General features: G+C 38.6%; 2 protein-coding genes and 1 long non-coding RNA gene across 3 annotated transcripts; all 3 read right to left on the bottom strand.

Annotated features, from left to right (window-relative positions):
• Nucleotides 1–863, bottom strand: LOC131310115 (zinc finger protein 11). The gene has a single exon (XM_058336927.1). It carries the CDS (start codon nucleotides 823–825, stop codon nucleotides 169–171), a length of 657 nt encoding a protein of 218 aa, XP_058192910.1. The 5' UTR covers nucleotides 826–863; the 3' UTR covers nucleotides 1–168.
• Nucleotides 864–4,618: 3,755 nt separating this feature from the next.
• LOC131310116 (uncharacterized) lies at nucleotides 4,619–11,076 on the bottom strand. The gene is made up of 7 exons (XM_058336928.1): nucleotides 10,804–11,076; nucleotides 10,468–10,604; nucleotides 9,816–9,874; nucleotides 9,129–9,715; nucleotides 6,754–6,834; nucleotides 6,271–6,333; nucleotides 4,619–4,951 (listed from the first exon to the last, which is right to left on the bottom strand). Exons 1-7 carry the CDS (start codon nucleotides 10,855–10,857, stop codon nucleotides 4,901–4,903), a joined length of 1,032 nt encoding a protein of 343 aa, XP_058192911.1. The 5' UTR covers nucleotides 10,858–11,076; the 3' UTR covers nucleotides 4,619–4,900.
• A 2,911-nt stretch (nucleotides 11,077–13,987) lies between these two features.
• LOC131310117 (uncharacterized) lies at nucleotides 13,988–26,452 on the bottom strand. The gene is made up of 3 exons (XR_009195126.1): nucleotides 25,806–26,452; nucleotides 20,607–20,693; nucleotides 13,988–14,000 (listed from the first exon to the last, which is right to left on the bottom strand). It is a non-coding gene; the product is annotated as an uncharacterized LOC131310117 (long non-coding RNA).
• Nucleotides 26,453–26,689: the final 237 nt, after the last annotated feature.

Genomic DNA, 26,689 nt, shown 5'->3' on the forward strand with positions numbered 1-26,689 from the left:
TTGTTTCTAACCAGAAATTACGACAACAAATTCGGTCTTGAACAACGAAAAATTTTGGTCTCCAAAACCATCCATTTTGTCGCTAAAGTAATAGCCACTGAAAAATTTCGTCGCAAGGTTTTGTGTGACCAATTTCCGTCGCAATATTAGACTTTTGTTGTACAAACATCATATCCCACTTCCAGGCCAGCTTTGATTACTGGAATTCAAGCTCAAACCCAATTGAAGATCCAACTTTTTGGATTTTTGCTTCGATCGATCATCAACGTGTGTAAGGGTGAAACTACAGGACCCACAGCCACCGGAATCTCCACCGTGATCGCATCGACTAAAACGAACCTGTGGCTCCACGAATCGATTAAAATCAGGTGAGTAAAAGGATTGATCATAAAACCACGGAGTCGAATTCTGGAAACAGAAACTATAGCTGTTTTGAAAAGACTGAAGGTAACAGTTGAGATGGATTTTTCTTGCTTGAATTAGCTGCAGCCTCTTTTTCTTCAACCTTTCCTTCTTATGAGCATTTTGGTGGCCACCCAATGCCTGCGAATTCGCAAACTCCTTGGCACAGTACTCGCACTCGAATTTCTTTTCCTCTGCTTTCCTCTCGGATGTTTTCCCCTCTGGAATTTTCTCATTTCCTGAGGAAACTGCGGTTACCGATGAACTCACACTTTCCTCCCCGTCCAAAGATGATTCAACATTTTTGTTTGGGTTCAGATCGAACCCAAATAATCTTAGTTTTTTGTCAGCACGAGAATGGGGATGGGATTCATTTTTCCCATCCCATGGGAGAAAAAGAAGGTTGGAGACTTCTGTTTCCATATATTGGAAAGGAGGAAACAATTAAAAGTGTTTTGTAGCGTTGGTTTTGGCACAGATCTTTGATTTGCCTCTCTTCCTTTTATAGTAAAATCACTGTTGGGTTTTTGGCACTTGGCAGTGCATGACACCTCTAAACAAGAATAGTTAAATAATGACCAACAGCATAGTGGTTAATAAACTAATCAAAATTTATTTTTATAATGGGGATTTGAGAAAATATCTGGTGCAGTATTTGTTCAAATATTCTAGCATCTAAGGGATGCTAGAACACCTCAAATTAACATTTCCAATCAGAGGAGAGTTAATGTACTTATTAACTAGGAAATCCATTGGAATATTATAAGCACTTTATTAGTGATTAATTAAACGTGCAATAATACTGCCCTAGCAAAGTATTCGATGACAAGCGGTAGCCAGTAGAGAGTACTTCGTTTGGCTAGTTACCATAACTGCGGGACACTATATCAATCATGTGAGGTCCGCAATAACTGCATCAAGATCAATAAACAACAATCTAAACAATAGACCCACGCGGAAAATGAATAAATTGATAATGAAAAATCCTTCAGAAGAGTGATCATTAATTCTTGTCTTTAAGTAAGATTTGACCCTTAACCTTTCAGTAGAGAATGTTCAAGTGTAGCCAAATAGGCTAGCCCTAGCAACCGATTAAGAAATTTTTTGTGTTGTATACCAAAGGTTACCATATTAGCATTCACAATGACCGTGTAACAACAGTTTGTGTTGTAAGCTCTTGCGTTCGAACTAATGGAACAACATGGACGCCTTAGAGCATCCGCATCTCCCTCATCATACCCCCTCTGCAACTATACTAGCGAGGAAATCATGCAAAACTCGCCGGCATCAGACTCTTTATCACCGTCGCTTCCAATCCTTCTCTTTAGACTCTTCCGAAGCCCTTCACTCTCTAATCTTTTCCATCAGTATGGTTTCTCTGTAGGGGTGGGGGAGAGGAAGGCGGGGCCCTCCTTGTCACCCTCCTCCCCGATCCTCTAATGACCCCCTCTGACCTTCCAAGTACCATCCTCCGATGCCCCTGATCTGTTATTCCCCTCACCTTCATCCTTACTTCCTCTCCAATTAAGTTTCATCACCATTTCTCAGTTACGTTTTTTGGAGGTAGCCTGACAGTACGCCGCTACCTCGTTTTGTGTATGCTGGGCAAAGCACCTCCGCTCAAGAAAAGTAGTACGATATGTTCTCAAGGTGGGGGCCACAACTCCTTTTCTCTGAAGATAGATGCCAATCGGTAGAGCTACGATGACTGGAGAAGTGGAGATAGAGACGCTTCTTTTCCCTTAATTTCAGCAAGTGCGCTACTCTGAAATCTCAAAAAATCGATACTACAGTATATTGTAATAGAATTAGTCAACAAGTGTTCGAAATTTCCGAAGTTAACCTGCTTGTTATACACTATACACTGGTTAGTTGGATAAAAATTTGTCACCCACCATAGGAAATCTTCGTTCACATGTATAGGAGTATAACAAACAGGTTAATTAACCTGTAAAAATGTACATTTGGGTGCCAAGTCCACTTCTCTACAGTAATCAAGTTAGTTGTTCACGTTCACACAAATATTGTGTTGGTGTCAAATTCTGATTATTCAGCACTTTATGTAGCTTCTTTGTACCTATCCTTCTTCCATAAAACAGAATTAAAAATCAGCTAAGATTTGGGTTTATCTTGACCATGTACGAATGAGTTTAAATAATGAAAAGGGAGAGTAGCTGCAAAATAAGGTTCTGTTTGGGACTCAAGGAAAAGAAAGGAGAATCAAAAAAAATTCTCTTCTATTGTTTGATTGGAAGAGAAAGAAAGAAGAAAATTTAAAACAAAAAATCAAATTTAGTGAATAGTAAATTTTCCCTTGCATTTCCTTTCTCTTTTCTTTTTCTTTCTTTAAGTTCCAAATGGAGCCTAGGAATGTAAAAAAAGAAGAAGAAGAAGAAGAAGAAGAAGAAGTAGGTAATGCAGTAAGCATATGTGCTAATAAAAGGGTCTTTGATCATTGAGATCTGGGCAAATCTTCTTAGAGCCGGAAAACCTATTTTTTATGCCCAAAAGCACAAGTTTATGTGATACAAGTCAGTGGCTATACTTAATCAAAGAGTATGTGTGAGACAGTTGTTTTAGTTGGACCCCACTTTTGGTAGTCATGGGACATGTCCTTTTTATAACTCAGGCGTCTGGCTAATTTACGTACACCTCGATTAATTATGGGAATCAATCCTTTCGCCCACTTGTGGAGCTCTTAGTTTAAGTCAAAGCTCTGTAAGGACTGACTGAAAGGAGTTGATAACATTTGAGAGGTTTTGAACTTACGGGGACATGTTATAAAACACGAGATTGTGTTTATATATATTCTCATTCTCTTTTAATTAGATCTTGCATTTGTGGACTTCCTACCACCAGTAGATCTCTCATTCAAATCAATTCCCACTCCTTTTCACTTGCTTTTTTCAGTCCATTCATATTGCTTTCTTGCTCTAGGAGAAGAATTTCCAAATAAGCATGCTGTATCATCGATCCATTTTAGTATTTCAACAATTAAGTAGAATAAAATGAGGCAATCTCTCTGGGATATGATTGGATTGTGGTGGCTGGGTTGGTTGGTAGATTTTTTGATTCGTTCTCATTTCATATATTAATTTCTATTTAGATTTAGGATCTGGAAGTAGGGTCAGCCACCCCAAAACGACATTCATTTCCGCTTCTTCTTGCTTATTTTAGATAATCCCCACAAAGAAATTTCAAATAAAAGTGGAATTGAAAATGTTTTTCTAACAACCCAAAGTAAGCGGATCAAAAAAAAAAAAAAAACCCAAAGTAAGCACTCACTTCCAAAAAAAGAAGTAAAGCACGACATACACTCTGTTTGTAAATGGGAAACAAGAGCCATTATATTCAATAACAAAAACTACTAAAAACGACAGGATAAGCTTTCATTACGCAAGAGTTGCCTCACTCTATCCGTCACAAGTCCATATGATCCGATGTAGGAAAAACAAATATTATGTGACTCGAGACATTTGTGTCCGTGAACCATACACGTAATATTATTGCAACGTATGAATATCTATCTTTGAATGAAATAAAATCTCTTACTGTATGTAATACATTCTGACCCGATAATTCAAGGTTTGATTTCAAAAATTGACAAAATATTTACCGATCTACAAATACTCAGCAAAACACCAAAAGAATTTCCGCAAAGTTGTTATGGAGTAATTAATTGTTTTTTTTTTTTTTTTTAGGTCAAGCGGAATATAAGTAATTAATTGTTGCATTATTGTCTAGATAGATAAATAAAAGTTGGCATATCTCTCTTTGTTCATTAATTTTAAACATTATAGATCACCCACACACAAAAAACAAAGAAGTGAACTCACCCCTGTAGTACCCTCCTTTCTTACCATAATCAACCTCAGCATTCACATTCTCTCAATTTCAACGGTAAAATAAATGGCAAACAAATAGTAACTTTGACCGCGACAGAGACAGCATTTGGCAATATACTTTTGTTAGAAAAAACATACTCCATCCGTCTAAAATTCTCTGTCTGGTCCGTAAAACGGAGTGTTAAACATAATGCAATTTTTTCAACAAAAAATTCAAACTTTTTTCACAAATTAAAAATACTCATCGATATCTAGTAAGTTGTTGAAAAACTTTTAATTTTTTCTTGCAAAAATGGTATTATTTTTAACACTCCGTTTTGCGGACCGAACAAAGAATTTGGGACGGAGAGTATTACAGTTACACCTCAAAATGTAAGAACCAAAGAGCTGATTCATTAGGGGCCAAGATACCGAGGGGATGTGTGAACTATATAGCCCAAATTTGAAAAAAAAAACACAAAACACGAAAACTAATCTTGAGAAGATCTTTCCATCCATGACAAGCACAAATGGTCCACATATATTTTATGTTTATGAAGGGAACTTCATCGCTTGGAATGGGGAAGCAGGGCAAGCTGAATTTAGTTCTTTGGACCCCGATATCCAGAAAACTTTTCCTAGAAAAACACGGCAGGAGCAAGATGCTGGGAACTTCATCGCTTGGATTGGGGAAGCAGGGCAAGCTGAATTTTCTTCCTTGGACCCTGAAATTCAGAAAACTTTTCTAAGACAAACATGGCAGGAGCACGATGCTGTTAAAGCATGAAATAATAACCTAGAGTTATTGAACACAACAGAAAGCTTTGTCGTACACATCTGCATAATGACCAGTAGCCTGAGAGCCATGAATGCTTTAAAGTTGAAGAGCAATACTATGGTGACCATGTTTGAGTATCACATTTTGGGTACCATATGAGATGGCACCATTGCATTGGTAGAATGTGCTCCATTATATAACAAATGGGGCACATTCTACCAATCTTTCATCACATGGTACCCAAAATGTGGTACTCCGAAGTGGTCACCAAAGCATTAGCCCAGACTCGCGTACACCGTGAGAAAAGAATTTATCCAGAAACAAACCACCAAATATGACTTTCTTGTCCTTACGTTTGAAAAGCAGCACTGCTTAGACCTCTGAACTGATTGTCCATTTTCTACCCACAGTTTTGTTTGAATAAATGTTCCCTATCCCTATTTTAACCAAACATGTTCTCTCCCTCCTTGCTCTCTCACGGCTCGCGAACCAACCAACTCTCTACCTTGTGCCACAAATAAATTTTTAGTCAAGTCACAAATCCGCAGAACATTTACGATTCAAATGCAGCAAGAATCCTGGTAGATTTTAGTTCTACTGTGGTATAACTTCATTTCCTTGAATAACCAAATAACCATGGCAACTGAAAGGAAACAGACAATGTCACAAACAGGAATATCCCCTTCGCATGTTTAGACTTTTGAAGAAAACATTGAAGGAATGAAGACCATCTATAACGGTTGGCAGTAAGATCTCTTTCTCTCCCTCCTTCCCCAACCTCACCTGCTCTCTCTCTCTGTGTGAGTTTGTGTGAGTGCGCATGTGTACCAAGGAGGTTGGAGAAATCCACATGCTTATAGTTCAGTTCAGATACACTAGTGATGCTGAATTCACAAAATGTTGCATATATCTGTGTGCGTGTGCTGTCAGCCCAGGCATCACAATTGCACGGTTTGCTGGACAACAATATCAAACACAAAACCAAGAAACATTTGGCTGGTTCATTTAAAGATATTTTCCCATGTGAACCACATTGTCGTTTCTTACCCCATCTACATGTAATTTTTCTGTTGAAGAATCTACTGTATGCGCCTTTTATACCTAGCCTCAGAATTGAGATTCCTTTTGGGCAAGTGTCACAATTGAGAAATTTTATGGCTCACATCATAGACTGACTTACCCAGAGGGGAAAACAAGAATCCACAAAACCAAGCCAGCCCAAGAGTAAAAATCAATTGAGAGGGAGGTAAGATAAAAGAGTAATACCATAGGTATTCCCAAGTTTTTGAAGTCATTGTCTCCCATCTGCTTTAGTGCAGTCATATCCACCTGCAGAATGTGTCATATGCAACATAATTTAACTTGATCGGAAGAAAAACACGTAAATTCCCTCATTTCTGCATATCATATTGAATTCGCTGGACTTCCAAAATGGGGAGGAGAGAAATAAAAAGAGAATATCCTTAGATCATATAATCTAAAAGCCTACATAATTGCTAAACATCATCCAAAACAACTTCTAATCCTAAATCTTAATCTAGCTTGACACATTCTATTTGACGTATAACGTGCCAGATAATGGACGAAGTACAGATCTCGGGACAGGATAACACATCACTACAGTGAACTCAGCATGATATACAAACTGCAATATTCAGATATGTAACATTGTAACGTAGTAAAAACTTGTAAGGTTTCATTGCATAACAGCTCAAAGAGCATTAGAAAGTCTCAAAAGAAGTCACTTACCTCCTCGGCCTTAAAATATATGGCATATTTGTCTAATCCCAACGAGTGCAACAAGCCATCAACAGTAAGATGTTCATTAGCCTATGCAAAATAACATCCATGAAAAAAGAGAATGGTTAGGAAATGAGCACCATGGATTATTCTGTTTGAAAAAAAAAGCAGCACAGGAATGTAATAAAACCGACATATGTAAATTATAAACATCAAAGGGGCAGACATGCCATAGAGAAACACACAACTGCACGTCATCAATAAAATTGTACAACGTATTGTGTAAAAAAATTCTGCTTCTCTTAAATTTGGGAAAATACATATGGAAGGAAAAGGAAATACATGGTTGCCCTTAAGATGTAGTTAGTTTGATTCACGTGATCAATTTCCAAAAATAGATTGGTAGGGAACTAAATTAGGTGAGTTACACCAAATTATTTACCTCAAGAAAGATGAATTGATACATTTGCTCCTACTATTTATCTCTTCTTTTCTTCACTTGCAGATCTTCCAAGAAAACATATTTAAATGGTTCATTGCGTCCTCAGCAGAAACATATAATGTGCTATAATGTAGCAGTAGAAAACTTTAGCCTAGCCGACAACTTGCCAAACAGACTTAGCTTCCCCATTATTTGCCATCCGGTAGGCAGTTCACAAGACACTGGTGTCCTTGGAAAAACCAACCGGACTGCCATATATATACAAAGATTGCCTTCTTGCAATCTCCAATCCTAGACACTCATAAACCATCATTATCCTAGTACACAAGCAATGCAACCTCAAACAACACAAGTTGGTACTGATTCACAAAGGGTTGGTAGTTGACAACAAGAGTACCTAACCCAACATTGCAGCTCGGAATAAAAAATCTTTAAGCATCTAACTATTATTTTCTTGTCATAGTCAACAACCGCACAACTTATAACATGTATTGTTCTTACTGTGTTCCGAAAAAATAGTGGCTTTCCAGACAATATAGCTGCATGTTCATTAGCTTGTTGTAAAAGCCAACTCAAGTTGACATACAAATTTCACCACATTTATCATTTTGGGGAAGCGATTCATGTCCCATGAAGAGATTTAACAATCTTCTTAATTCTTAGCACAATCTTTACCATAAGAAGGTTAAATACTAGCGTCATCGGCATTAGTACTTCTTTTTTCTGGCTACTTGTTTTCTTCCTATAACTTCTGGATTGCTACCTTTCAGTTCACAATCGAAGAACAAATCCAAATCTGTCTTATAATCCATATTTTTCTCCTCCTCGCATTGGAGATACACACCATGATGTACAGATCCTCCTATTGTTTCCTTCTATGCTTTCATATAGCCCACCCTGGCACCTTCTTAAACTAAATTCGCCAACTTTTTACAAATGAATACCATCACACATTATAGTTCCTACTGATACCCGATTTTTTACAACCATTGCTATGATATTTTTTTTTCATGATACAACATCATCAAATTCTGCTGACTTGTCAAATAAAAAGGGCAGAATTTCCTTTACATTTATGGTGGTTGGCCTTGAGTCAATTTCACCTCCCCAAGTTTCAAATTAAGTACGACCGCTCCATTATCAGTCCAAAAAAATCGCCTGTGTGAGTCATGTGCTTATTGTGCAAGTGACAAGGTGAAATCATCAGTTCCGGCAAATTTGGTCATGCAAACATTATTTCTCTCCAAAATCCCCAAAACAATCCTACAACCCTTCCCCCAAACCAAACCCAAATGAAGTCAAATTGTAGTAGCTCAGATTGCTGCCAGATTCTACGTTTGAAGCAATATGTTTTTCATGCAACCATGTGATGAAGCTTAACTGGATGCCTTCAGCCCCTCCCCTTCTCCGTGCTTTTGAAGGAAAAAGAAAACAACTAAAATAACTCATATAAATCTATTAATTCCATGCATCTCCCCCCCTCCCCCGTACCAAACACGTACTGTTCATCAACAATATTGACGCACACTCATGGTGCTAAGAAAAGTCAGATGATTCTGAGTTTATAATAATAATTTCAAATGGCCACCGAAAAGGCGCAAATACACACGTACATTGGCATATACCCATAAAGATGTTTACACTTTTTTTGCACTTATATATACATGTTCACTTCATTTTACAATTTAGTGAGGAGTGTAAACATAGACGCATGCATCCATTAAATAAAAACAAAAACAACAGCGCAAAGGCCAAACATCATGAGGGCGCAGTGAATTTTTCCCAGCAATTAAAAAAAAAAAAAGAGATTTGGCATTTGGCACTGAGAAGATAAAACCAAAAGTAATGTGATAAATTATTCACCTACCCAACTGATATGCAGCAATAGTTTCGAACAACAGTTTCAAAGAGTAAAGTCGAAAAGGAAAACAGGGCAACTCACTTGCACTGTGTATGAACTTTTCTGCGCAATGCCACTTGGTGGGGGAGGGGCAGGCAGTGGCACTACAGGCTTCACAGATGCAGCGGAAACTGGTGGTCTTGTCATATAAGGTGAGGTGCCCATGGGCCTCCTAGGTTCAAGGATATCCCTGCTCAAATATGAAAATCTTCTGGCATCATCATATGTCCTGATTAATGGCCTTTTCCCAATTTGTTCATCATTCCTCAGTGGTGAAAGATTCCTAGAAGTACGTACGACTCTATCGGGTGATCTTTGCCTCAAGCTATCTAAAGTCCAAGGTGAATAAGAGTTTCTCAAAGAGTCCATCCGGAGAAAGGCATCTGAGCTTCTCATGGAAGGAATTTGCCCCAACATGCTTACATTTTTCCGCTCAGGCACAAAATGCCTAGAATCAGTTGGCTCAGGTGCGTGCTGCCGTATGCTGCCACCCACTGCAGAAGGCCGAGGCCGAGCTACCCTTGACAGGGTTTCGCGGAGGTCAACGCCATTCCGCTTATCGCTTTCCACTTGCCTTGACAAATTTTTTCGCATGAGTTTGAGTCGAAGATCATTTTTCCCAAGGCGATCTGGAGATGTTCAAAGGTACCAAGATTAGTACAGCAAAATCAATTCGAAATACAACAAAGATTGTACAATAGCGAGAGTTTAGAGAAAGCTTAGTTTTACCATCTAAACCTTTAGTTTTACCACCATTCATCATCAATTTATTACCATCTCCCCGTTGCCTGCAAAACAGTAGAACAAATCCGCATACGTGATACGTCAAACTCCGATCATACCATCCTGCTACTGTAACACTACGTTTTGCCACCTTACCGAACTTGTCCAGCAGCATTTTCTAGCTTTGGTATCACTAACATAAACAGCACAGTCTGCGCAAACCAATCTCATTTTTCCACCAGCTTGCCGAATCTCAATTAGTAGTATAGCAATATCAATATGCCAACTAAATTTGTGCCGGAGGCTGTATATATTACAAGCTAGCTCGCCTCACGAGCAGCTCGTGGCTCAGCTTGTTACATTTCGGGTCGGCTCGAATCATTTAGTAATCGAGCCAAGCTCAAGCTCGAGTTTTGGGATCGTTTACTAAACGAGCTGAGCTCGACACTCAAAAGCACAGCTCGGTTTGCAAAAGCTCGGCTCGTTTGCATAGGCTAGGCTCGTTTAAAAAGGCTCATTAAGTAAATTAGCCAAGCTCCGCTCGTTTACAACTGGCTCGAGCTCGAGTTTCAGGGTCGTAGACTACAAAGCTCGGCTCGGCTCAACTCGTTTACACCCCTAGTCATCGATACAACACAAAAGGAGAGAGAGAACAAACCGTTTATTGTTGAGCTGGATTCCTTCGACATTACTTCCTAATCTATCTCTAACGGATCGTTTACTTCCAACAGCGGGGTGAGAGTCGGAAAAACCACTATTTCCCCCTTGTCCTGCGGCTCCTGCCCTCTTTACTACCTGTAAAGTAATTCCTAAACAGAGTGAATGCGTTTTCTTCACAATATCCAACTGGATACACTACTCATCAAAATAAAACCCTACTGCTCCAATCAAACATATTAGGGCACATATTTATTGACAGTTCATTCATCCACAAACCAGCAGACGTAAAAACCCTAATTTGAGATAAAAGAGAGAGGATTGTGAAGCGACGAACCTGACCGGTACGGCCCAAGGTGATTGTGACACGAGACCTCGAAGTCTCTGCCATTTTGAGAAGCTCGACAGGCCGATGGATCGAGCAGTCGGTCAATCGGGTAGAGGAAAATGTGTCATCGGTTGCTTCGAAGCGAGCGCCGGAGAAACCTTTTTAGTGTCAACACGATAAGGATTAAGGACACTGGTCGCAGCTCTCGACTAGGGTTTCCCAGGGGGGAGAGAGAGACAATGGGAGATACTTAACCGGAGATGTTAATACAGAACAAATTTTTACAGGATATCAGAACCAATGAATTATTTACCTTTTTGATCCCTGGAATATTGAGCGATATCATTTTTGTCTTTGGTTTATCGGTTGTAGACAATTTAGGGTTTGTTCGTATGGGGGTATCAAAATTTCTGCGCATAGTCCCTAATAAATTTTCTCTATCTATCTTTCTTCATTCTTAAAAAGCTATCTCAAACCCCAAACCGAATAGGGTGTTAGTTTTTGATGTTTGAAATTTGGGTTAAGTAGGTTCTCACATGCTGTTTGCTTCATCCGTTAGATTCAGGGGGCAACTTAGGTACTTTAATCATATGGAGTATATAACTTGTCAAAAGTACAACTAGTAATGCAAGGGAAGAACTATTATACTCGAATTAGCTAATTAACTTTGTTGAGTTTACAATGGGTTTTCATATCGAAAAATTAAACTTTTAAAAAGTTGAGCATTTACCAGCTCTAATAATTTGTGATGAACTCTTTAAAATGCGATTGCATTTGACAGACAAAACCAACATTCGTCTAAGTTCGGTCCTGGTAAACACAAATTCCAAACGTTAAGGGCCAAATATCTAGAGTTAGTATAACAGAGATCAAAATGACACTCGTTGTGGTGGGACGGTTGACGGGTTTGCTCATATGATCCAAAATGGGCCTAGTATGGGGAAGGCTCAGATAGCTCTACTGCTAGTTCCCTTATCGACTTGCGGGTCGTTCTGCTTATGATGTCTTGAGCAGGCAAGGAGTGGGGTCAAACCATAAACGATTTCTTGTAAACACCACCTTCGGCCCAATTTGGAACCTTGGTCAGAATGTTCTTCTTCTTGTAGTTAGCCTTCGAGCATGTTCCATAACAATGGCCTTATTCACATATTGATTACCCACTTTCTTTTCATAAACCCATTTTTGTCCTGATAATTTCTCAACCGGACGATCAAATACTCAAGCTTCATTTTATTCCACTAGCGCTTGTGCTCCGGATAACTCTTGAATTCCTTTTAGGATTGAGGTGACTTCACAATTAGTGCTGCCTCTCGAAAGAATTTACTTAATCTTGTGGAAAATAACCTCAAGCTCCTGTACTTGACTAATCACGATCTAAAAGTCAATCATCTAGTAGTCAAGAAGTCATATAATGACAAATTTCTTTATCCTAGCATCTTCGGTTTTGTATTTTCCATCATGAAATTCCCATAAAAATTTCCCAAATTTCCTTAACACTAAACACTAAGGAAATCAAAATGCTTCCAAGTCTTCAAAGCGTCAACTTGCTTATCATGCCCATCCTTATTGAACGCAAGTGCATCTTCGCGTAGAAACCTTGGTAGTTTAAGGATAGTCAAGTAGAACAACATTTTTGGTTCACCTCCACACCATTGACCCTCCTTACATTTCTCACCATAGTTTAAAGGAACAATTTCTGACGCAACGATAATGGTGGTGATATCATATGAGATACAATCACCATTGGCTTCCCATTACGAGAACCATTTCTAATTGACATTTCTGCAACACAAGAGGATAAACCATAATATAAATATATATATATATATATATATATATATATATATATATATACAGTTATTTTCAAATAAGGAGGTCCTTATTTTAGTTAAAATAAGGACCTCCCCATTTCTCCCATTTTCCGATTGAATTTCGATGATCCGAACCGCTCAATGTGTTTAGAACGTGATTTTAAGGGTACCCACAAGAAATCGGCAAAAAAAATGACCGGGAAGGGCGCTATTTGAACCGTTTGATAAAAACATAACAAAAACTGCTCGGATGAAGCCCTTCCCATTTTTTTTTTTTGCTGATTTCTCGCGGGTACCCTTAAAATCACGTTCTGAATACATTGAGCGGCTCAGATCATCAAAATTTGATCGGGAAAGGGAGGTCCTTATTTTATTAAAATAAGGTGGTCCTTAGGAGAAGGGGACTATATATATATATATATATATATATATATAGTGTATCGAGACAATATCAAATTTCTCATCCAGTCTCATACAATTTCGATTAACTATTTCTGTAATTTTAATCTCTATACCAATGAGATCCCAAAGCTCTCGGTCCCGCCTAAAACATTGAACTGAAATTGGAAGATGAATTATTGAGCATGAACTGACAGTTTCTATATATATACTTGACACAACCCCATTATTATGAAATATTTAAGAATCTATGTTTCAGATTTCTTCGGGTTGGATCATGACAGGTTCCATGTCGTTGCTAGAGGTCACAGGGTCATGTGCTCCCTTGAGTTTTTGAGTATTGCATTTGCGCCCAATTTTCCATGTAATTTTTTTTATAAATTAGTGTAAGGTCCACTATATAGATATTTAGACCAAGGTCTAGTCCACTAATATTTTTAGCAAGGAATAGGGCCCATTATTTTGTAATTTCTAAAATGCGAGGTCAACTCCTTATTTGTAATAGGACAAAGATACCCTCACATAAAATTATCTTGCCACATTATCACCAGAAAGGTCGCCGAAAATTTGGTTGGCACTGGAAAATTCACCAAAAAAGTTATCGGCACCAGAAATTTTGCCGGAAAATTGGTAATCGTCGGAAAGTTCGCAAAAAAGTTGTCGACACTGGAAAATTTGTCGGTGCCGAAAAATTTGCCGATAAGTTGGCAACGCCGCCGCTGCCAAAGTTGGTCGCCGACAACTGGTGCCAATGACAATTTGCGCCGTTGTGAATCCCACGAGAAGCTGAGCTCCACCAGAACCTACTGAGAAACTGTCATTTCAGTCCGCACAAACGGCTGAGATCCGACTCCTAAGCTTCCATACGCCACCGCGAACCAACACCACTCGCCATTCAAACCACCCACGCAGCCCAGACTTATAGCACCACCACCACCAATCGCCACACCATAGATCTAAAGATGCCGAAATGATATCACCCTGCGAGCCCTCCACCTTACCGTTAGGAATAACCAAACCATGCCCAAGAGCCATGGACGGCTGGAGAGCAAGCAATCGTGCCTTCACTAGTCGTTGTCACCCTAGCCGTTAGGACAATCGAAAGCAACCGAGGAAGCAATCGGCAGGCAAAATGACAACAAATGGAGACAAAAACTGGAGATGAAGACGAATGGAGAAAAAAGGCGCGCGGTGAGTGAGGGTATGCAAAGAGAGAGAGAGAGAGAGAGAGAGAGAGAGAGAGAGAGAGAGAATGCCCTTCTAGTTTTTAGAAACTTTAAAATATCTAACTTTAGAAACTTTAGAATATCCTTGTGAAATATCTAGAATTTTTGTAAGAATTAGTCATATGTGTAATTCTAGAATTACCTCAAAGTTTATCTTGTATGAAAATATCTTTATATTAGAGTCTTCCATGAAGTAGTATAAATAAGAATGAGTTCTAGCTATTTTGTATCAATCCAAAAAAAAAAAAAAAGATTGAGTTCAAGTGTCTAATACCCCACTCTTGTCTTTAGAATCCTTTCTTTTTTCAAAAATCTTGTTCAACTGAACAATAGAAATTCCTACTCTTCCAATAAACGTATCTTAAGATATGTCATACATGTATCTTAAGATATGCCATACGTATCCCGATACGATCTACTCCCTCCGTCCCCTTTTTTTGTGTCCAGTGTTCCATTTTGGGCTGTCCCTTAATAAGTATCCATTTTGTAAAGTTTGGGGGGTAAAAGTTGGTGTATTGTCTATTTTGTCCCTAAAAGTAGATTTTATTTTGAAAAGTTAGTAAGTAAAAGTGTAATGATGATGGGTAAGTAGGGAAAATAGAGGAAAAAGTTGATGTGAAAGGTGTAATGATGATGTCTTTTAAATAAGTTGGAGTTACGAAGCAGGACACTTAAAAAGGGACGGAAGGAGTATATAATTGAAAACGCTGATTTTGGGTTAGTCCCAATAGAATCAATTCCTGATTCCGCCCTTGAATGGGATTCTTCCCCGTGGACAGGTATTCCATGTACACATGCATAGGTAGTATGGTGACCGTGGGGAAATGAGTGTTTATGGTCTCTAAAAAACTCTTTGAAGATCATGGAAGTGGACTGGTATATTTGCTCGGCCCCCCCAAGAGTTCTAACCGAATCTTGATGATCTTGGCTGTGACAATGCTAAGCTAAATGTTTTGAAATTGCAGAACTGTTTACCGCACAAATTACAAAAGTTGATCATGATCCCTGCCTTCTTGTTTCTGCTCTCCATCTTGAATCTTGATGGCGATTTTTTTTTGAACTATGAATCTTGAATGTGATTGATATTGATGTAAAAGTGAGGGGAGAGAGGAAGTAGCCATTGTTGGAAAGACTTAAATAGGAAGAGGGGGTGGGGTATTTTTGAAAGGACGGGTGGAGTTGGTGTGGTGTCAGGAGGGGGGCTAAAAGCAATTTTACGAGATGTTAGTAGAGAACAACTTTACCGAATATCAGAACCAATGTGGATAAATTACCTTTTCTGATCCCTTGTATATTGAGCGATATCATTTTTGTCTTTACTTTATCAGTTGTACACAATTTAGTTCTTGATGTTTGAAATTTGTGTTTAGTAGGTCGCCAGACGCCGTGTGTTTTGTCCGTTAGAGACAAGGGCAACTTATGTACTTTAACCAAATATATAACTTGTCAAAAACAACTATCCACTAACAAAAATCACAAAAAACTTAACGCATTTTACCGTCTCGTTTCCATTAACAAAAAAGTAGTAAACAAAAAACCTTTTTTGCTATAGTTGCTCACAAACATATCAACAACTTATTCACTACCGGAAACAACTTGACATTTCTTAACAACTTATTCACTACCGAAAACACCTAAAAACTTTTCAACCATAAATAAAAATTTAAAATTTTTTCACTACTGAAAACACAAATGACACTCGTTGTGGTGGGCCAGTTTGCGGGTTAATTAATTTTGTTTTTACAATGGGTTTTCATATCGAAAAGTTAAACTTTTAAAACGTCGTGCATTTACATGCTCTAATAATTTGTGATGAACTCTCTAAAATGTGAGTGCATTTGACAGACAAAACCAATCTTCGTCTGAGTTCGGTCCTAGTAAACACAAATTCCATACGTGAGGGACCAAATGTTTAGAGTTAGTATAACAGGGATCAAAAAGATACTCGTTGTGGTGGGACGGTTGACGAATTTGCTCATATGATCCAAAATGGGCCTTGTCTGGGAAAGCCCCAGATAGATCGACTGCTAGTTCCCTTATCGACTTACGGGTCATGCTGCCTATGACGTCTTGAGCGAGAAGGCAGTGGGGTCAAAACATAAACGATTTCTTGGAAACACCACCTTCGGCCCAATTTGGAACCTTGGTCAGGATGTTCATCTTCGTGTAGTCAGTCTTCAAAGCATGCTCCATAACATTGGCCTTATTCACATATTGATTACCCACTTCCTTGTCAGAAACCTTATTGTCCTAATAATTTCTTCAACCGGACGATCAAATACTCAAGCTTCATTTTATTTCACTCGCACTTGTGCTTCGGATAACTCTTGAATTCCTTCTAAGATTGAGGCAACTTCACAATTAGTGCTGCCACTCAGAAAGAATTTACTTAATTAATCTCGTGCAAAATAACCTCAAGCTTTCGTACTTGACTAATTAATCACAATCTTAAAGTCAACCATCTAGTAGTCAAGAAGTCATATAATGACAAATTTCTTAATCCTAGCATCCTCGATTTTGTATTTTTCATCCTGGAATTCCCATAAGAATTTCGCAATCTCCTTAACATTGAACACTTAGGGAATCAAAATGCTTCCAAGTCTTCAAAGCAACAACTTGCCTATCACGCTCATCCCCATTGATCGCAAGTGCATCTTCGCGAAGAAACTTAATTTGCTAGTTTAAGGATGGTCAAGTAGAACAACATCTTTGGTTCTCTTTTGAAGTCCACACCATTGACTTTACCTACGTTACTCACCATGGTTCAAAGGAACAATTTTTGACACAGCCATAACGGTGGTGATATACCATACGAGATACCAACACCATTGGCTTCCCATTACTAGAACCATTTCAAATTGACATTTTTGCAACACGTAGATAAACCAGAATATAATTAAAAAAAAATAGCGTGTGGAGACAGTATCAAAATTTCTCATTCAGTCTCATACAATTTTGATTAACTATTTCCGTAGTCTTAATCTCTATAGCAACAAGATCCCAAAGCTCTCGGTCCCGCCTAAATTAGTGTGCGTACCGCACTTGTATTGTAGTATCACACAAATAAATAACAAGTCTTATTTAGTCATCATTTTTCCAACACATTCTATACCTTCATGTTGTTCACTCAAAGATTCATATCGCTTTCTTGTACTATAAAACATTGAACTGAAATTGGAAGATGAATTATTGAGCATGAACTAACATTTTCTACGTATATGCATATACTTGACATAACCCCATCATTATGACAAATTTCAGAATCTATTTTTCAGATTTCTCCGAGTTGGATCATGACAGGTTCCATGTCGGTGCTAGAGGTGACGGGGTCATGTGCTCCCCTGAGTTTTGAGTATTGCATGTTTAGACCAAGGTTTATAGTCACTAATAACATTTTTAGCAAGGTATAGGGTCCATTATTTTATAATTTTTTAAAATATAAGGTCAACTCCTTATCCTCACATAAAATTATCCTGCCACATTATCACCAGAAAGTTTTTCGAAAATTTGGTGACTTATTTTTTTTTTGTGTTTATGTGAATTTTTTTTGCATTTGTTTGTTTTGTGTTAAAATTTTGTGACTTATTGATTCATCTCGATGAAAGAAATCAGAAAAGTAAAAAAAATTTGATCCAAACTCATAATTTTTTGAATAAAGACAAAAATAAGTCAATAAGACAACTTTTTTTTACTTATTCTTGTTTTTTTTTTAAATTATGACTTTCGATCAAAATTTCTTACTTTTCCTATTTCTATCACCGAGACGAATCAATAAATCACAAAAATTTGACGCAAAACTAACAAATGCAAAAAAAATTGAATAGAGACAAAAAAAAAAAGAAAAAAGAAGAAGCCACCGTTTGACTTTTGAAGCCAAATGACCGAGTTAGGAGAACAAGTTCTAAGAACATTGAATCCAATTTGGATGTTGTTATTGAAGTCATTCTTTAAAAATGGCTTCAGGAATACTTCTAAGAATTAAAATGGCTAACCTTTGTTTTGGATTCAGATCAAGGATTAATTTTCAGGACAAGAAAGCATGTGATGATAGCTAAAATTCCAACGGTTACTAAACAACCAACAACGATAATTTCCAAATGTAACTTAGAGATATTGTCGGCAATTTTTTTTGTATTTAAGCAACTGACAAAAATTTTGCAAGAGAGAAAGGAAGTCAGGAGTTCAACTCTTTTTACAACATGTTTATCTAACTATTGTAGCAATATTATTGATTTTCGGCGATCGAGAATAAATTTTTTTTTTTTGATAAGCAATAAAAAGTTTTATAATTAAGAAAACTTGATTAGGGTACATTAAGTTGGGGGAACGGGGAAAGAAATTCAACTAAAGGTCAGATGGATCTAAAACATCCCATGAACCAAGCTCAGAACACCTAAAAGGGCAATAGTCCAAACACCCAAAGAGATAAGGCCCTCCCATCCCATCCCATCCCATCTCATAACCTAAACCTAACCCTAAACTACACACCACACCACCACCACCACCTCCAAGGCAGCAAAAAATGCCACCACCCAAAGGCACCGCCGAGTCCACAACCAACCTACACCTGCTAACCAACAACAATCTGCGCCGTCACGAATCCCATGAGAAGCTGAACCCAGGCCACCAGAACCCATCAAGAAACTGTCAATTCAATTCTCACAAACGACAGAGATCCGACTCCTGAGCTTCCATTACGCCGCTGCAAACCACTAACATCTGCCATTTAAACCACCCACACAACCCAAACCTATAGCGCCACCACCACCAGCCACCACACTACTGAATATTGAGTGTGAATGATTCCAATGCTAACACAAACTTAAATAGAGAAAAGCCTAGAAATCTATACCTAAAATAGAAGATTACAAAGAGATATGATTACAATATTATCACGATACGATTCAATGCCTAAAATACAAGATATGACGAGATCACGATGCATAATACTTCCACACCCTCCCTCAAACCCATGATGCGAGCCCGAAAAGCATCGTGAGTTTGCCAAGGAAGTAACAAAACCGAGTGCTAAAACCTGCAACACTGAGATTGTGCAGCTCTAAAGGAAGCAGACAGAATAGAACGAAGAAATCCAGATTTCTGAAGTCACGAGCAAACTTCATTGCCAAATTCATATACGTCGCGACAACTCAGAGGTCCTGACAATAGATCGAGATACAGAGTCAAACACTTGATACACATCAAGCCAGATGCTCAACCTCAATTGAGCAAGCAGCCCCGGAGGCGCATGCAGAAGACAGACAGAATACAGGTCCTCAAATAAAAGGTAGAAATATAGGTCGCCGGATGGACAGATAATTCAGAAAGAAGAACAGATTAAGATAGCAGACAGAAGAACAGATGTAGACACACAGAAGAGCCGGATACAAAGGAGAGAGCTAGAATAGATACCGAAAGGGTAACCAAACAAACCAGAACAGAGGAGGGAGCCAGAAGAGAGCCATAACAAAGCCAGAAAATCAGATGTAGAGAAACAAAGTAGGAGTCAGAGGAAGGGAGACAGAGATGCAACCAAAGTGAGTTACGAACACCCCCATGGTTCCCGATGGCCAAAAAGAGCAGAGAAACTGAGCACAGGAGGCTGATGTAGCCCCTGCGAGGGTCGTCGAAGGCTGAAAAAGTGTGGCGAGTGCTGATGGAGGTCGAAGAAGGCTGTTTTTAGAGGTTTCGAGCACCTACGCAGCAGATCTGAGGATTTCGAGCTCCGACGAGGGTTGCTGGAGCTGTTACAGAGGTCAAAAAGCTATCGGAGCAGAAATAAAGGTCTGTTGAGGGCTGGCGGAGGTGCGTTGGAGGTCGGGAGGACTCGTCGGAAGTGCAACAGTGGTTGCTGGAGGTGCTACAGTCCATCAATGTCAGAAACAGAGCTGTTGGTGTTTGGAAACGTCAAAAACAGAGGCTAAACAGATTGATACAGAGACTGAAATGCTTCCAACAGTCGTAGAAGAAGAAGGATTGTGACAAAACAGATAAGTGTCCGGCGGACGACGACGAGGCATAAGCCGCCCGCCGGAAAGCAAATATCCCATAGGCCTAAATCGTAGGCTCTGATACCATGTAACATAACATATGGGAGAGAGAACGGATTTGTATTACTGAATATTGAGTGTGAATGATTCAAATGCTAACACAAACTTAAATAGAGAAAAGCCTAGAAATCTATACCTAAAATAGAAGATTACAAAGAGATATGATTACGATATTATCACGATACGATTCTATACCTAAAATACAAGATATGACAAGATCACAATGCATAATACTTTCACAAGATATGAAGATGTGCGCCCAAACGATCTTGTCAAACCTGTCACGAGCCTTCCACCTTTTTTTTGCTCGGCCACGAGCCTTCCACCTTACCGTCAGGAATAACCGAAGCATGCCCAAGAGCCATGGACAGCTGGAGAAGCAAGCAATCGTGCCTACACCAGTCGCCGCCGCCCTAGCCGTTAGGACAACCAGAAGCAACTTGTAGGCAAAACGACAACAAATGGAGACGGAAACTAGAGATGAAGACGAACAAAGAAAAAAGGTGGTCAGTGAGGGTATGCAAAGGAGGGGAAACAGAATAAAAAAGAAAAGGGAGAGAGAGAGAGCAGAAAAGGGGAGAATGCTCGAGGGGAGGAGAGAGGGCGGCGTCTCCCCGGCAAAACCCTAGATTGGCGCCGCTTGGGTCAAGATTTTTAGAGAGAGAAAGTAGAGAGAAGGGAGAGAAGAGTCATTACATTTTGCTACAATAATTCTTTTTCTTATGGGCATATGTTATAATTCTTCTTACCAACCTATATAATTAGGAAATTGAAGGATGGTGTTGCGCACCTCCGAGCCGTCGGACCATGCATCCGACGGCTCGGATCTCATTTTAGCAATGAACGGCGCTCGATCTTTGGTTACCGAAATGAGATCCAAGCAGTCAGATGCACGATCCGACAGCTTGAAAGTGCGCAGCACGGTGCTCTGCACTTCACTGCATAGCACCAATCCGAAGTCCATAGTTAGAATACATTCCTCGCGTTGTGATCGATGTCATTGTGCGCTGTCCTTTTAAGCTCTTGTAATCTTTTTGATTAATAAAATTTCTTTTGATAGTTCACAAAAAAGTAATTCTCTTCTTAATTACGTAGAATGAAATCATGGAATCAAAAAGCACTGCTGTTATCAATAAACCGTAAAGTACTTCTCAAGTACTAACCAATGACTTACTTATGATATTTCTGAAGTGACATAAGTATATTAACAAACTATGAATTGTTTGATTCATAAACTCAACAAAGTACAGTAGCTAGCTAGCAATGGATAAGTTACCCTTGAAAATTAACCTGCTGCCTAGCTATCAAAGCAATGTCACAGAAGATACATTAACACAATTGTCTATCACTAAAATACCAACAGCATTTTTGTCTTGAGTACTTCCTTTTACTAAATACTTCCTCCGTTCTAATTTATTTGTTCAATTGTCGAAATTCATGTCTTTCAAAAAAAATACTTATATCTTATATTTTATAATATTTTTTAAGATTTTGTATAATAAAACTAATTGACATCTATTGAACAAGATCCATATTGCATATTAAAAACATTACAAATTAAAAATTATAGATAATTTTTTTAGAGGTCAAACGCTCTCAAAAAAGGGAACAAACAAATCGGGACGAAGGGAGTACTATTCAGCTAGTGAAAGAGTTCAATTAATATTCATTCGTTTGTTCTTTTTTTCGTTTTATGATTTTATCGCTAAACGCAATGTGTTCCAAAACTGAAATCATCCTTAACACAATGGATAACAAGCTCCTCTCATTACATCTAAACACGATATTGCCGATCACAAGTGATGCTATTATAGCGCAAGACCTAATTCGCAAGGGTCCCCGTCGTGAAGTGTTCTTGTATCTCAAAAGGGAAAACAAGAATATGCTGTCGCGGTTACTAATTAAGGACACGGGAATCAGCATCAGAATGCTAACAAAATTGGCGTGGATGGTTATTCAAGAAACGGTGGCCACAAAGTCGGTTCTAGTTAGTAAGAACATTGCGTTGTATGATCAATCATGCCCGCTTTGCTCGCTGCATCAGGAAACGCCTAACCATTTGTTCCTCCACTGTAAGTATTTCTGGTCCGTTTGGTCCCAAATTCTAGACTGGTGGCATATTTTCTAGGTTTGCCCTTCCTCGGTAACTAGTATGGCGAGTTGGTGGTTTGATACCAGATTTCGTAACCTGGAAAAACACATTTGGGAAGCCTGTTTCTTTGCCACAATCTGGTCAATTTGGTTAATGCGGAATAGGCTTATTTTTCAGAATGTGATGATCAGCTCAGAGGAGGTAGTGGATTTAATCAAGTATAGGGTGGCCATATGGATGAAAGTTAAATTCGATATTAAGGTGTATTCGATCGAGGAGTTCAAAAGGTTTTTAGATGATATTCGATTGTTAATGTAAAATCCTAACTTTTCGTTTAAAAAAAAAAGAAGGCAGTAGTTTAGTCACGTGGTCCAAATAGGAACCCGACTCACTGTATGAGTTACGCAACGATGGGATTTTACCTTAAAAATCCAACACTGCCACGATGACCTTTAAATTATTATTAGTCTGTGTTGAATTTTTGAAATTTTTTTAGAGACTGAAATCTGAACGCGTACAGACCGAAATCGCGAGGAACCGACTCACTGCATTACGTGTCACGGATTAGTGCATTGGAAGTACAGGTGTACTTGCTTTCACCTGTTTCCCTTCTATTCCATCCACCGAAGTATATATATGATTATTATAAGTATTTATTATTTTAAAGACAAAAGCTAAGTAAACAAAAAGAGTAAAGAAAGGGAGCTAGAAAGAATCCTGGATATTTCCTTCTGCCGTGATCCCCCGTTTGCCGTTCCGGTCGTTTCATCAGAGGATTTCGATAGTTTTTGTTGGTAATCTTCTCATCCATTAATCTATTTTACAGTTAGTGATAGAAGATGTGTATACTGTTTATAATTAAGGAAGTTGATTTGGGGCAAAAATTACTTACAATTCTCTTTCCTCGCACTCGTCATACTTGAACCTTTTTGTAATTTCTCACAAGCGCAATCCCCTTTCCGGCAAAGAGTTCGGCTTCGGAACTCGCCGCCGTGAATTAGTTTAATTCGATTGTTTACAGGTATTATTTCGATTGTCTTTAACTCTAATTCACGAGATTAATATAGGAATTGATTAGGTTAATTAAAGGATTCCACCAATTCTTCGTACACAATTCTTATGCCGATCCATCGACCTAATGAGTAAATTTAAATCAGTTGCCAAGTTAAGTTCAACAGACTGTAACAATAGTAATTCGTGATACATTTTGTATAGGTATCAGTGCCTTGGGCTAGTTCAGTGCCACGTCAAGTTAGACGCATCCTTTTTGGTGAGTTGCGCATACTTTAGTTACATGAATTTTTCTGAATTTTGGGATAAAATGCCATTGCTTGTTTTTGCTGAAAAGTGTGGAATTCGATCCTCTTACTTGATTTAATTGGTGATGTTGAGTAAAATACATGTGATGGCCGGTTTATTAAATCTTTGGTGTTACAGTTAATCTAGACCATGGCGATACATTTTGGGAATTGAACTTGAATTTCACTTCTTGTTAGTACATGCTTGTGATAATATGAATCATTCGAACGGTGTCTCGAGCGCTAGGGGACATATAAAGAAACTAGTGGCGTGAAGTAATAAGGTAGGAGATGCAGCCAGGCATCATCGGGTAACGATATCTTACCACTCTTCAATGGGGTCGCTCTCCAACCGACTGGCAAAAATACCGTTGAATGTTATTATCGCTCGAATGCGCAAAAGTGAAAGGGAAGAAGAAAAGTGTCCATCTTTTGGACCAAAAAATTAAATTTATGGATCGAAATGCTTGTTATTGGAAAATTTGATGAGAATACTTGAAATGTTGCTTGGTTCTTGAATTGTTTTATTAAGTAAGGTAATCCCATGGTCAAACTTGTAATTTTGGTATACGTTTCTCACCCGAGCTTCAGCTTATGAAAATCTTTTTTAATTTTTCAGGTTATTGTAGATAGCAAGTTGAGGACTGGATGCGTTTTTTTTTTTTGTTAGCTTTTGTATATAGCACGCCTGTAAAAAGGAGCAGGAACGTTGTGTAGTTTTGAGACAAGTGGTATTGTAAATTAAGCTTAACTATGTTGTATAAACACTCTAGAGTTGTATGAATAGTCGCTTTCGCTGTTTTTCTTTTTATGTTATTTAGTGTGCTCTGAATGGGAAAAGTGTTGGAGGCCTTGGTGATTTCGTCACCGGTCACCGGCCGGTCACGTGACCTGTATTGGAGTTGGGACGTGACAGTTAAAACTGTAATATTTGAGGTGTACTCATCCAATCCCCTGCTGGATGAGATCTGCTTTTGTTTTCTTTTGCTGAGTTGAGCTATTTTGCTCCTCAGCTTTTCATCTCGATGTACCTTTTCGTGTTCTAATAAAATTTCCTTTTGCCGAGAAAAAAAAGAATGCTAACAAAATTGTGACGGTGACAATGAAGTGATTGAAGCAAGGAATCGCATACGTACAGAATTATCCATTGACTAGAGAATACCAAAGTCGAAATTAATTTGCTCAAGACCTCCACTGCCTCCTTTGGTTAGAAAAAACTGGAAAAAAAGAAAAAGAAAAAAAAAAGAGGATTGGAGTTTAAGATGCCAAAACCCAAATAACATGGCATACACATATATATCATGGTGTAACGATCCGTTCCATCTTTGTATAATATAGTCCGCTTTGAATGCCCAAAGCCTATAAACTTCCTAGTAAGTCACCCATCCCTGGACTACTCCAGGATGAGCACACTTAACTTTGAAATTCCTATGTGCTTTGGCCCATCCTCACAGCTTTAAAAGACCTTGTACAAATATAAGGGATCTTTCGTTATAAACCATGAATTGCCCCCTCCCGTCCGGACGGAGCCTGCTATCCTGCAGTACCGCCGGCCACCGGAAAGCGGAGTGTCACAAGATCAGAGTAGTAAAATCAGAAAAGTGGTCCAACTTTTGTTGTATCTGGGCTCCGAATAATTGAAACCCTACTATCATGCAAAAAGCAGTACCTTCCTGAATTTCAACCACCCATATATAGATCCTCAAGAACAACATTTAGTGCCATACACAGATGTGTATACAAAGTACTCATATATCTAACCTCTTAGAAGTTTTGAGAAACTTACACCAATACAGAAATAGGGAGGATACAACAGACAAAATTAAAACCCACATAGTAAAGACTTTCATAACAACCGAGAGAGAGAGAGAGAGAGAGAGAGAGAGAGAGAGAGAGAGATGATCACTGCAGTACTCTTCCGAAGAACTAAATCACCAATCACTTGGCAAGGTAGCTAGCTATTACGGATCTTCTTCAATTAAAAAGGGAAAAAAAAAAAAAGGAAAGAAAACTTGAACTAGTGCTTACCTTAAACCATCTTTGCCCCTATATTTTTAGGTTTTCGATGCAAGATAAAGAAAATCCACATGAACCCATATAGATAAAAATTTAAAAGCTCCGAAAACTAAACTTACGTAGTCATAAATTTTGATCTAACAAACAATCGGACCGTTACGCTTTCATTCCCCGTGAAAAGAGAGAAGATCAGGAACAAGAAAAGAAAAGAAGAGGGACCCTTCCGATCATTCACAATATCCTGGAGATGAAAAGTAGGGTTTCTTCTTCTTCAGTGAACCCATCATCTTCATAGTATCTCAAATTTTCTCTCTCTTCCTCTTCCTCTTCCTCTTCCTCTTCCTCTTCCTTGTTCCGATCGGCTTTGATGAGGTGGTTGTAGGTTTGGTGGGTGGATGGTAAAAGAAGGTGTGGTGATGAAGAAAGTGAGGGAATAATGATGATGGAGGAGATGGGAAGTAGTAATTAGGAGAGGGCATGATGATTAGTGCAGGGCGTTTTGCGTTGAATCTAGCAATTGTAAAAGGCTAGAAAATCCAGTCCCTAATAATTCTCGGAAGCGTTCATTGTGTTCTTTTTTGCTTCCTTTCACATGGAGACAATTATCATGAACCCCATGACTTTGACATCATTTTCCCTTCTTCTAGCTCCTACCCACAAAACAAGTTTTTCTTACTCTTCTCCAATGAGAGAGAGAGAGAGAGAGAGAGAGAGAGAGAGAGAGAGAGGGAGCACTATGGAATGGCTAGCTAGGGAGGTGTGAAGGTATCACCTATTTATTTTGTGCAAAGTTATAATGCTGCGCCTCACAAAGTCGATCAGTCTACTACGGAAAAAAAGTACTACAATTTCTAGATAAACTATCTTTTATCCCTACGAAATACCAGATGAAATAGAACAATCCTAAAAAATGAATAATGAAATTTGTGGAGTGGGTTTCCCCCCTTTTTATTTAGTCCGTTTATAATTTAAATTGTTTTATATCAGTTTGAAGAAGAACTAA

Source organism: Rhododendron vialii, chromosome 12a (genome assembly GCF_030253575.1).
Source record: "Rhododendron vialii isolate Sample 1 chromosome 12a, ASM3025357v1".
NCBI lineage: Eukaryota > Viridiplantae > Streptophyta > Magnoliopsida > Ericales > Ericaceae > Rhododendron > Rhododendron vialii.